Source organism: Nannobrachium achirus (genome assembly GCF_963921795.1).
Source record: "Nannobrachium achirus genome assembly, chromosome: 8".
Taxonomy (NCBI): domain Eukaryota; kingdom Metazoa; phylum Chordata; class Actinopteri; order Myctophiformes; family Myctophidae; genus Nannobrachium; species Nannobrachium achirus.
This window is the reverse complement of record NC_137817.1, coordinates 55,441,229-55,453,917: the sequence shown is the minus strand read 5'-3', so window position 1 is coordinate 55,453,917 and position 12,689 is coordinate 55,441,229. Positions and strand designations below refer to the sequence as shown.

General features: G+C 46.8%; 1 protein-coding gene across 1 annotated transcript; it reads right to left on the bottom strand.

Moving 5' to 3' along the window:
* Positions 1-5,431: 5,431 nt before the first annotated feature.
* Positions 5,432-8,665, bottom strand: LOC308290222 (tubulin polyglutamylase TTLL7-like; the record flags this gene model as incomplete). Its single annotated transcript, XM_080731997.1, has 2 exons — positions 5,432-6,430; positions 7,982-8,665. 2 exons carry the CDS (start codon positions 8,663-8,665, stop codon positions 5,432-5,434), a joined length of 1,683 nt encoding a protein of 560 aa, XP_080588123.1.
* Between the last annotated feature and the right edge of the window lie 4,024 nt (positions 8,666-12,689).

The following is a 12,689-nucleotide window of genomic DNA, read 5'->3' as shown; positions in this document are numbered from 1 at the left end:
GGCGCACACAGTCTATCTATCTATCTATCTATCTATCTATCTATCTATCTATCTATCAATCAGAGGGAGGGAGGGCCGGGTGTCAGCCGCTGCGTCTGCCTTGTCGGAGCGCGCTGCGCACGTCTTCCACTCCTCCACGTTGAGACGCCAGTCGCCACGGAGCCGTATGGGCCTGCTGCCAAGGATCCTCTGCACCGGCGGCGAGTCGCTGAACGCCACAAAGCCACAGTTGAGGACCTTACCACCGCTCTTGATGCTCACCTTCAGCACGGTGCCGTACTGCTCGAAGAACCTCTTGAGCTCGGCCTCCTGCACGTCATACGGGATGTTCCCGACGAACAGACGGTGGGCGTCGGGGTACCGGGCTCCCTCCGCGTGCGTCTCCCTCGTCTTCATGGGCTCCACGTTGAGGTACACCTCGTCGCGGAGCTTGATGGGCCTCTTGCTGAGGACGTTCTGCACAGACGACGCGTCGCCGAACGCCACAAAGCAGAAGTTGGGCACCTTCCCGCCGCTCTTCATCCGGAGCTTCAGGACCGCCCCGTACTGCTCGAAGAACTCCTTGAGCTTGGCGTCGTCCACGTCGTGAGGGATGTTCCCCACGAACAGCTGGTGGGCGTCGGGGTACCAGACCCGCCGCCACTGCGCCTCCTCCTTCTTGGGCTCCCGCACTGGCCTGGGGCCCCTGAGCACGGGCGGGGGGCCTTCGAACTTCTGCGCCATAGACCTCATCACCCCGCTGGCGGAGAGAAGATGCCTGCCGGTGACTTTTGCTAATGAGACCGGGCTGTTTGCCTTCGGAGCGGAGGGGGCGCGAACGGCAGAGGCCGTGGAAGCGGCGGGGTCTGTTGCGACTGAGGCGGTGGGCTCTTCAGCCAGCTGGGGCTCAGGAAGGTTCTCTGCTTTGGTTTCCGCGACAGCGGGCTCCACTGTCTTGGGAGCCTCCGCCTCACCGGCTTCGAGGCTGGCACTCGCGGCGGCCCTTTTGGAGCGCGAGCGGGTCATCTCCTCCACGTTGAGGCGCCAGTCGCCTCGAATCTGTATGGGCCTTTTCCTGAGGGTGTTCTGCACAGACGCCGGGTCGTTGAACGCCACAAAGCCAAAGTTGAGGACCTTCCCGCCGTTCTTAATGCTGAGCTTCATGACCGTTCCGTACTGCTCGAAGACCTCCTTGAGCTCGGCCTTGAGCACGTCGTGAGGGATGTTGCCCACGAACAGCTGGTGGGTGTCGGGATACCTGACTCCCCACGCCTGTGCCTCCCTCTTGCCCTCTCGCACCGGCCTGGGCCCTCTGAGTACAGGACGAAGGCCTCCGGGTCTATGTGCCGCTGCCGTTGGCTTCGGCACCCCGCCGAAGGAGAGGTTCTTGCTGGCGATTGACACCCATGACACCGGGCCGTTTGGAGCAGAGGGGACCTGACTAGGAGTGGGGCTCAACTTCGCCGCAGGCTCCTCGGCCGGCCGGGGCTCCAGAAGAACGTTTGCTTTCGTCTCCACGAGAGCAGATTCGACCTCCTTCTGAGCCTCCTCGGCTTCCGGCTTGGCTTCTGACCTCGCCTCATCCTCCTCCTCCTCCTCAGCTGGGGAGTCTTTCTCTGGACAGAGTGTCTGGCCATAGACATGAGAGAACTCAAACTGGGACACGTCGGAAGCAACCCTCTCCTCCCTCTGTTCTGCCTCCGCCTCGGACCTCTCAGAGGATTCTGCGTCGGAACCCTGGTAGCGGAACGTTCCGTCGCTGTGGACATAGCACTTGAGCGCTACGGTGTCCTTGGGCGCGAGCATGAACGACTGCTCAAACTTCCTCATTGGCTGTTCATTGTTGGAGAGCTCGACCATCACCTGCACCACTTCACTTCTCTCTTCTCCTCTCCTGTCTCTCTCCTTTCTCTCTGCCCTATTCTCTCCTCTCCTGTCATCTCTCTCCTCTCCTCTTTTCTCTCTCTTCCAGGTCCAATAGAAAAGAAAAAATGCAATTATCGCAACCAGTCCACCACCAATTACGGGTGGGGTTGTGTACTTGTCCATCTATTCTCTCTCTCTTCTTTTCCTCTCTCTCTCTCACTCTCTCCTTCCTTTCTTATCTCTCCTTCTCTTTTCTCTCCCTTGTCTCTTAGTCTCTGTCCTCTTCCGTTCTCTGTCCTCTTATCTCTCCTCTTTTCACCTCTAATCTTCTCTCTTTTCTCTCCTTGTCTCTCTCCTCTCTCTGTTGTCTCTGTCTTCTCTATGTCTTTCTTTATATTCACTTCTCACTTTCTCTCTTTCGCTATCTCCCGCTCTGTCCTAATCCCTATACGTTTCTGTACCCGCTCTGTCGGCTCAAAAACGATGTATGGCTGCCTTTAAAAGGACCACGTTCACCTACACGTGATGTCACCACTACGTCACAAAGGGCAAGTCGTACGTGGCACTTGCTCAGGCCCGAATTACAGAGCATGTGCCATGTGCTTGCCCTGTCAAAATCTTGATATTCCGAGGTAGTTCAGAGGTTTGGGTTTAGACTTAGGGCATTCACCAGCGTCGGCAGGTTAGCATTCACCAGCCTCAGCAGGTTAGCATTCAATAGCGTCGGCAGGTTAGCATTCACCAGTGTCGGCAGGTTAGCCTCGGACTACTGGGACCTCGAAACAACGGGACCTTGTCGGAATAGCGCTACGCCCCCGAGGGAGGCGGGGGAAGAGCAGCGTGCAATTCATTCTCTATGGAAGTCACATGTTTTGAAAGAGCAAGCTTGCTCTAGCTTGCCTTAATGGCTGCCCTTAAGGCAAGGAGCAGCCGTAAGTTTATTTTTCAAAACCATGTAACGTCCACAGGGAATGAATTGAACGCTGTGCTTTCCCCCGCCTCCCCCCAGGGCAAGCACAGGGCTCATGCTTTTAATGTGTAATTCCAGCCCCAACCCGCTTAGCCTCACCCATTGCACGCATGCATGCACGCACACGGGCACCCCAGACTGTAACTGTTTGGTTGCCTATGCTGTTTACCGCTCCATAGAATGGCTGTGTGTGTCTGTAGCCTTTTTCCTCAGCGTTTTGCCATAGTAAAATGTGTGTGTGTAGCATAGAGCTCCATAGAGTGCTCTGCGTGTGTCTGTAGCCTTTTTCCTCAGTGTTTTGCCATAGCAAAACGTGTGTGTGTAGCATAGACTTAAATCCTAGTCTGAAGATGTTATGCAAGCACGACCACCGCTCACTTCACATTGGGTGTGATTTTTATTATTATTAATAATTGCCAAGTTTGATTCAAGTTTGATAATAGTTTATACAATTGATTTATTCAATGCAGGGGTCTTCAATAGAGGTCATACCTATGCCTCAGAGTTTTACTACAGGGGAGTAACCAAATCTTTGTGTGATAGGACTTTTTTTTCCTTTTTTTACTTAAACCATGTGAACCCTAGAATCCCTATTCCAAGGGGAAACTTTAGCCGACCAGTAAGACTCCCTAATCAGGAGATAAGTGACCGTCCGTGTTGATGACATGCTTTAGAGATTTTGTGTACCAGCTTTGCCTGATTTTAGGGCAAAATCTGTAGGAGCAGTGTCCAAAAATGTGTTTTTCTTAAATCAGCCTGATGGTGGCACTAGAAGAGGGCCATGTGAGAAATGAGGGGTGGAGGTTGAGGTTTGCCATCCAAGGAGTGTGTGCAAAGTTTGTCATGGATAGGGGCAATGGTGCCGGAGATAAGAGTAGGGCAAACGTGTGACGTGACGTGACGTGACGTGACGTGACGTGACGTGACGGACGGACAGACAGACAGCCGGTGGAGCTTTTCATAGTAACTTGCGACCTGACGGTCACAAAAACAGCTGCTCGGCGAAGAAAGGGAGAAAAGAGCAGACAAAGTACATAGTGAAAGGTTCTAATTTGAATCCTGAAAAGCAACAGATTTGGACATACAAGGTTTTCACCCGATCAGCTCCTTTTACAGCTCTCAACACTTGTGCCAAGATCGCGGATCTACAAGCTCACGGTGCGTCGCAACGCAGCATGTTGTGAAGCTCTGTGAGATTTGAGAGCATTGTGAGCTTGTAGATCTAGAGCTTGTAAATATAGATATATACCGATAGGCCTTACCTGGCTGGTACAGAAAAGCAAAACTAAAAGATTGGTGAATCCTAAACGTCCTATACCAAATAAGAACAAATGGTTAAGAACATGGATAAGAACAAAAATAAGAGGAAATGTGTTCGTACTACATGACTTGGCAGCTATATATATATATATATATATATATATATATATATATATATATATATTATATACGGCATTGAGTAAAAAAAAACTAGTGGTTCGATATGAAGTTGGAATGCAAATGAGGAACATAAAACATTTAACTGTTCAACAATTCTCCTAACTAGCCTATCCAGCCTGTCCTGCCAGCATCCAAAATGGACAAATATGTTATCCGGATGGTAGCTATAGATTAAAACTAAAAATGTGTTTTCTGAATGAAGCCCATTGTCTGATATTAACAGCAGTAGATGTGGCTGGAATGGGCCAGGCCATCCTTAAACCAAGAAAGTTCTTCAATTCCATATGCAGGGGTCACATACAGTATGGAGGCCAGCAGAGGCTTGGCAGCAGTGAAGATTCAAGAGGTTTTATTTGTCACTGACTTACAAAGGTACAAGCAAAGAAATGCTGTTGGGACTCGTCCCGCAGATGTGTTGGTGGTTAACGTTGGTGGTTACCGCTAATCGCCTTCTAAGTGTGGGGTGGCTCACAGTAGCTGACAGAGTACAACATCTTGCAATGGGCCTGGTGTATAAGATACTGTACACTACACCACTAGGATACCCATGTACCTGACAAAATACTTCCAAAACATCTGTGTTCTCCTGTTATGCCGCTAAAATGTGGAACGCCATACCGAAGGCCTTAAAAGGAGTGTAAATCCCCACCTTCCTTTAAAACAGCACTAAAAAGCAACTTAGAGCGGCTGCTACTCAAAACTGGTAAATGAAAACAAAGCCTATCCTTACCTCCCCCTGACCTTTCTATTGTAAATACCATTTATTTTGCATTGTGTTTTTTTACGACTGTTTTTCTGATATCTTCTGCAAAGTACTGTGTTCTATCTGTCTGTCACTCAATGTTATACGAGTTAAAAAAGAGGATCTCAATTGAAACCAGAACTGCACTCTGTCGAGGTGCCAACTTGCGTCTTGTGCACAAGTAGGCCATACATGGCCTACTTGTGCTACTACCATGCTAGGCCAAAGTAAGATGATGACTTCAATGAACTGACATAGATGTCAGTGCCACTGACGTCTCTGAGATTAATACAGTCAGTGAACTGGGGCATTCGGGACCAAGCTTGTAACCCGTAGAGTTTTTAGTGACTTGATTGATGGTTTCCAGTCCACACCACCTGAGCACTTAGCCAAACTCTTCATTCAGGTTGTAGGAAATTCTCTTCTAGCTCAACCTAGCCTTCTCCCACTTTCTTTTCTTCATTTCCCATCAAGTTCTCATAGTCCCGCTCACACTGAGACAGCAGACCTAGGATCTCCTCTTCCTTCAACCGTTTCATAGAATTATTCATTGCTTTCTGAAAGGGGGCACCTTTCCCGAGGAAGGTCTGAAAGGCGGCAGACCGCAGTCTCTCATACTTCTCCAAAAGAAACTTGTCATCTGGAGGGTAAATTCGTTTGTAGTTACCCAAATGTAGTTTTTCATGCTCTTCCCTAGAGATCTGCTTCTGGACCTGTGCCAGATGCTCTTTCAGTTCTTTTTTCCTCTGTTCCAATACGAGCTTCTGTTTCTCCTTGCCTGATGAATTGGCTGTCAACTTAATCACAGAACCGTGTCCATAGAGCCGTGTCTGAGCATCCGCCTTTTGCTGAAGCAGATTACGCTTCTTATCACTGGCCTTGATGTTTAGCAGTTTAAGGGCATTGAGAAGCATCCCCTTCTTCACGTCGTAATCTACCTTGCGTCTAGTCCCAAAGCTCGGAGTTCGATTGATCTCCAGCAGCCAGGGTTTGAGTTTGCGATCCAGGATAATATCAAAGCCCAGCACCTCGAAGCAGACACTGTCACTCCCTGGTGGCTGACCAGGGCGACACATGCGGTAGGCGTGCAATAGATGGGGCTCAGCCACAATCAGAGTCTTGACTACCAGTTCAGAGATGTCGCCCCAGAACTTGGCCACGTCATAGTTCCTGGCACGGAGGAACTCGGTGAACCAGCTAATGGATCTCTTGTTGCCTTTGTCTGCCGTCTCGCCATGCTTGAATTTTTCATTGTGTCTGTTGACCGAGTAGTTTGTTAGGTGCATGTAAAGCTGGCTCATGTTGCCCTCAGTGGGTGCACGATACTTCTCAGTGCACATTCTCACCAAGCCGTCATTGTAGAGAAAGATGCGTAGTGGATCACAGGAAGTGACCAGGACGTACATGCGGAGGTCAAACTTGTAGCCCTCCAAAAGGAAGGGCTTTTCCAAATACTCCTGGACAATTAACTGCTTATGTGCAGGTATCTTCTCACAGTTACGGATCAAATAGATCCCACGACCCTCTGCTTCGTTGACGGGTTTGACAATGAACATCTTCTTCTTGCGTTTCCTGCGCAGATCTGCGACGTAGTTCTGGAATTGAGTGTACAACGAGGGGATATTCCACACCTTGGGGGTGAAGTTGTACTCATGAGGTTGGCACTTGAGCATCTTGGCCATGTTTCTTGCCAGTAGGTCTTTCTGGCAGATCTCTCCCATGCCAGGGTAGTGGTTAATTCTCTGGTAATCCTTGAGCTGAGCGATTGTATCTTTCTGCACTACTGCGTCTTTCCAGATGAGGTTGACCACCTTGTCCTTGTCCCAGGTCTTGATGAAAGCCAATTCAGTGATGACCATTTGAACAATCTCGAATTTGGTGCCACCCACGTAGGCGCTGGCAGCGCACTTCCTCTTGGGGAATACCATACTTGTCCCAATGCTCTGGCAGAAGTCTGCAGTCTGCCCATTGTCAATGGATGATCCACCAAATGTGCTTCCTCCCCATATACTCTCCCCCGCTTCCATCCCCTCCTGTTCTTCAGATGAGGAGTCGGAGCATTCAGAGCTACTCCCACTAGTGAATTCATTGAGATCTTCTGGTCTCTGTGTCCTGACTGCCAGTGAGGCTCCGCCAGGTCCCCCGGCTTGGAAAGTCTTAAAGGCAGCAGACAGCAGCCCATCATACTTCTTCAAAAGCTTCTTGTCTTCTGGAGGGTAAATACACCTGTAGTTCCCCAGATTCTGCTGTTCATGCTCGTGGATCGCCACCAGTTGCTCATTCAATCTGTCTTTACTCTGTGTCAGGATGTGTTGCTGTTTCTCCCTCTCTGTGGAGGTGGCTGACCGCTTCTTCATGGGGTCATGTACATAGAGCCGTCTCTGAGCCTCCACCCTCTGCTGAACCAGGTTACACTTCCTATCGCTGGCCTTGATGTTGAGCAGTTTGAGGGTGCTGAGAAGGACCCCTTTCTTGACGTCGTAATCTATCTTCTGATGAGTCCTAAAGCTTGGAGTTCGATTGATCTCCAATAACCAGGGTTTAAGCATATGATCCAGCAGAATATCAAAGCCCAGCACCTCGAAGCAGACACTGCCACTCCCTGGTGGCTGACCAGGGCGACACCTGCGGTAGGCATGCAGTAGATGGGGCTCGGCCACAATCAGAGTCTTCACTACCAGATCGGAGATGTTTCCCCAGAATGTATTGACATTGTAGCTGTTGGCATGTAGGAACTCAGTGAACCAGCTAATAGATCTCTTGCTGCCTTTGTCTGCTGTCTCGCCATTCCTGAAGTTCTCGCTCTGCTTGTTGACCGAGTAGTTGGTCAGGTGCATGTAAAGCTGGCTCAGGTTGGCTTCATTGGGTGTGTGATACTTTTCAGTGCACATTCGCACCAAGCCATCATTGTAGAGGTAGATGCGTAGCGGATCACAGGAAGTAATCAGGACATAGATGCGGAGGTCAAACTTATAACCCTCTACCAGGAAGGGCTTGTCCAAGTACTCCTGGACGATGAAGTGCTCTTGAGCAGGTAGCTTGTAATACTTACGGATCAGATAGATTCCTCTGCCCTCTGCTCCGTAGGAAGGTTTGATGATGAACGTCTTCTGCTTGCCTTTCCTGTGTTGCTCTTTGACATAGTTCTGGAACTGAGTGTACTCAGTGGTTAGGTTCCACGTCCTAGGAATGAAGCTGTACTCCTGGGGTTGGCACTTGATCATTTTGGCCATGTTTCTTGCCAGTAAGTCTTTCCGGCAGATCTCTGACATGCCGGGGTAGTGGTTAATTCTCTGGTAGTTCCTGAGCTCTGTGATTTTCTCGTGCTGCACCAGTGAGTCCGTCCAGATGAGGTTGGCCTCATCCGCACCCCAAGTTTTGCGAAAAGCCATTTCATTGATTACTATATGTAGAATGTCGAATTTGGCCCCAGCCACATTGGCGGTGATGGCGTTTTTGTTCTTGCGGGAAACTTTCCTCTTCCCGTTGCTCCAACTTGCAGATGGCTCATTTTCGGATTCGTCTTGATCCTCTCCATCATCATTGGAATGAGAGGAAATGTCGGAGGCCAGCAGAAGATCGAAGGTTCCAGCCTCGCTCCCCCCCTGACTCAGCTGCAGAGTTGTCTGCTCCTCTGTGACTTGTTCAGGCTTTAACAGAGCATTCATTCTATTGTATTGTACTTCGTTCTGTGATTCCTGCACATTCACATGCCGGTGCAAGACAGCTGCATGGCTGAAACTTGCCTTTGAAAGACTCAATATTTCGACACTGTTACGACACTGTTACCTGGCAACGGGCATGAACCAGAAAATGAGTAGGGCATGTCCGTGCACACTGCCACTGATTCCTTACAGTTTCTAGGACCCTGGCATTACTTGCGTACTGCGTTCAGGTTTCATTTTCTGGCGGTATCTGTGCGTCTGTGTTTACGCCCATAGCCGATCAGGTAGCAGCGTTCTTGGTGTCACCACCAACACGTGCAACCTGATATAAATATTAGGGATGTGCGTGAATATTCGGGTGTCCGACTATTCGTTTTGAAAATACAATTTGGTTATTCTACTAAATATATTTTTAATTATTTCGATTATTTATTAAACATTTACATTTTTTCAACCATAATATTACTGTCATGTCTTAATAAAATGCTACTTTTAAATGTAAAATAAGCGAATTGTGTGGTTGATTGGGAAGCCTGACTGTCACACTGTTCAATGTGGTCGTATCGAGGCAGCAGGCAGGCTGCACTTCTGCCCAGCACCACTCATTACTCTTAAAAAAGTTGCTACTGTACATTGCAAGGTTTGTGTGAGAACTTTGATGGCAAAGCTTTGTGATGGAGAAATCACATTCAATAAGACCTTCTTGTGAATCACTCTTACCTCGTTACTGCCCGCTGCCTCTGTCCGGTTGATTTGAAGAATTAAATCCATTTTGAGGTGAGAGCATGGATGGAGCATGCAGAGTAGGCTTAACCCATTTAGGCCTAGAATTATTGACTGCTTTAACCAGTGAAAAATAGCAGATATACAAGCTCACAGCGCGGCACCGAGTGCCGCGCTGCGAGCTTGTAGATCTGCTATTTTTGAAAAAGTCGTGAAAATGTGTGCAAATGTTTGAATATATATATTTTTTCAAAGCGAACGTTTTTAACTAATATTTTGCTTCTGGGTGGTCCCTGGAACTAGATATTTTGAAATGGGAGTCCGTGGCCAAATAAATATCCTTCACATGAAAAGGTTTGAGCACCACTGACATAGTAGTCTCTCAAGAACAGACTAACTGAGCTCCAGTTAAGTGAAAAGGACCTTTTCTTTGACGATGGCTGGCCAGATTGCTGACATAGAAACATAGGTTTTTTCCAAAAATCTTAGAAGGATTCAAAAGACACTTATAGAATCGGGTCAAAATTCTAATTTTCACGATTTTTCAAAAATAGCAGATCTACAAGCTCGCAGCGCGGCACTCGGTGCCGCGCTGTGAGCTTGTATATCTGCTATTTTTTATATTTAAAGCATAAAATATTGCGTCATAATGGATATGTTGGCTGATAATACAATAGGATAAATTATGATTTAATGTAATGTTGAGGACTGAGGAGAGCTGGTTAGTGCATGGTCAGTACTAGTGGTGCTTTGGGATTCCAGTCTCACCAGCTGTGTGCGGGAGTTAATTGATTTGACCTAGATGTGCACATTTTGCTGCATGATGTAATTGATTATTTGAGCAAGATGTCAATATTATATAAGATTTTAAAAGGCTTTTATATACTCTTGACACCTTTTTCAAATGAGGTTTGCCCTAATAGTTCGAAATGTGCTCAGTTTTGGCTATTTTCTGTGTGAAATTACAATTAAAAAATAATTTATTTTTGGATAGTGGGATATTCGGTTTCAAAATTGTCGTGTACAAGTCAGTGAAAATAACCGCTAGGAACATCCCTAATAAATATCAAGGCGCAATTTGGCACCTCGGCAGAGGCCACCCACAATACAGACAGCCCCGAACAGCATCATTCGCTGTACTTACACGCTCTGCTGGCGCACAAGAAGGCCATACATGGCCACGAGTGCACAAGACGCAAGTTGAAGTTGGCACCTCGACAGAGTGCAGTCTAGTTTACGGTTGTGTCGGGACAGGGGTGTGCACTTTTATTTCTCCACACAACACTCGAAACCGATGATAACCTTTTCCGTCCACCATATGACTTGCCAACTCTGACTTGTTTTTTCAGAATCAGTGAAAGGTCAGGTCATAGAAACCAAGTATTTGCAACAAACAACAATAAGCAAAACATCTATGCTATTTAAAGTGAAAGTGAGCAAAACCACTTATGTTGCACTATTTGCTGACAGAATAGAAAGAGACAAAATATGGATGAGGGTCTGAATGTGAGTCTGTGACCATACATACCGTATTGTAGCATTGGAATGATCGGAGAGAATTCTATAGGCCATGGAAGTAACCTTGTGTTCCTTTTTTCAAGGAAATAATTGAAGGCACAGAATGGTCCATTTTGGGTCCATTTGTACTGTACACTCTCAGAGTTAAATGAACACTGAGGTCACTGTGGGTGGAAACGTACAAAACGTAACTTTTTAGGAAAGGGGAAGAAGAAACTGTGTTCTATTGAATCCAATATAAAACAGGTCACAAACTCTATTACTGTACTTTTGATGGAGACAGAGACAGAGAGACTGAGAGAGAGAGAGAGAGAGAGAGAGAGAGAGAGAGAGGCAGAGACAGACAGACAGACAGACAGACAGACAGACAGACAGACAGACAGACAGTGTAGGAGAGACAGACAGGAAAGCTGAGAGGGAGACAGTGAGTGTAGGAAAGACAAAGAGTATGAAAGCTGAGAGGGAGACAGTGTAGGAGAGACAAAGAGTATGAAAGCTGAGAGGGAGACAGTGTAGGAGAGACAAAGAGTAGGAAAGCGGAGAGGGAGACAGTGTAGGAGAGACAGACAGTAGATAAGAGGGAGACAGGAGGGAGGCCAGTGGGACTCATTGTTGATATTATTAAGATACATTTTGAGTGTTTTAAATGATTATAATGTTTTTAATAAATATATAATTTAATAAACAAATTGATTAATTATCTATCCCTCTTTTGGGTTTATTAAAGGAGTAGTTCACCCCCAAAATGACTTTTTTCTATTGATTACTCATGCCATGGAGACTTGAGTTCAATGATATATATATATATATTGTTGTATTTCCCTGATGTCATCAATATTAAGCACATATCTTGGAATGCCCATATATGGACATAATACTGTGTCAAGTGCGTGCCACCAAAACTGTGGGAAGCATCTTACCATCAGACCAAAAGGATATCCCTATGGACCGAGGAAGATAATAGACTTTTGAGGCCATCAAGCTGAGGCAGTGGGAAAATGCAAAAATGAAAAATTTCCAAAATATGGTGATGACTGACGTCATAGACCACATGAGACCGACACAGTATGTCCATATATGGGCATTCTAAGATTGGGTTTAATATTGATGACATCAGGGATCTCCATATATGGGCATTCATTTATTAGTGAATTAATTTTCCCCATTGACTTGAATGGGGAAAATTCAAACTCGCGCGGGTCGTGTCACTGCAACCACACATCTTTCTCGTTCTAAAATGTAATGTACTGTCAACGTACCCATTGGATCTGTCTGTAGCTTTTGTGCCCATATATGGAGATCTCTGTATCTGTCTGTCTGCCTGTGTACCTTTTATGCCCATATATGGAGACCTCATCATCCCTCCTTTGTGACCTTGATTACAGACTACCTGACAGGCAGTGGTGTAAAGTAAAGTACATTTACTTAAGTAGTGTACTTACAGTAAGTACAATTTTGAGGAATTTGTACTTCACTTCAGTATTTCCAATTTACGATACTTTTAACTTCTACTCCACTTACATCTCAGTTCCAAATATTGTACTTTTACTCCACTACATTTATTTGAAAACTTTAGTTAGTTCCTTTGCAGATAAAAGAATATAATATTACAAACCATACATTAAGCACTTTAGCAGTGACGGATGGACAAAGATGCTAAGAGGCAGAACAAGCTGGTGAAGGAGGCTGGCTCAGTTCTGGGTGAGAGGAACGTGAGGCCGGACTCGCTGGAGTCTGTTGTGGAGAGAATGCACACACAACAAGAGGCAGGCTAGGGGTGGGCGAT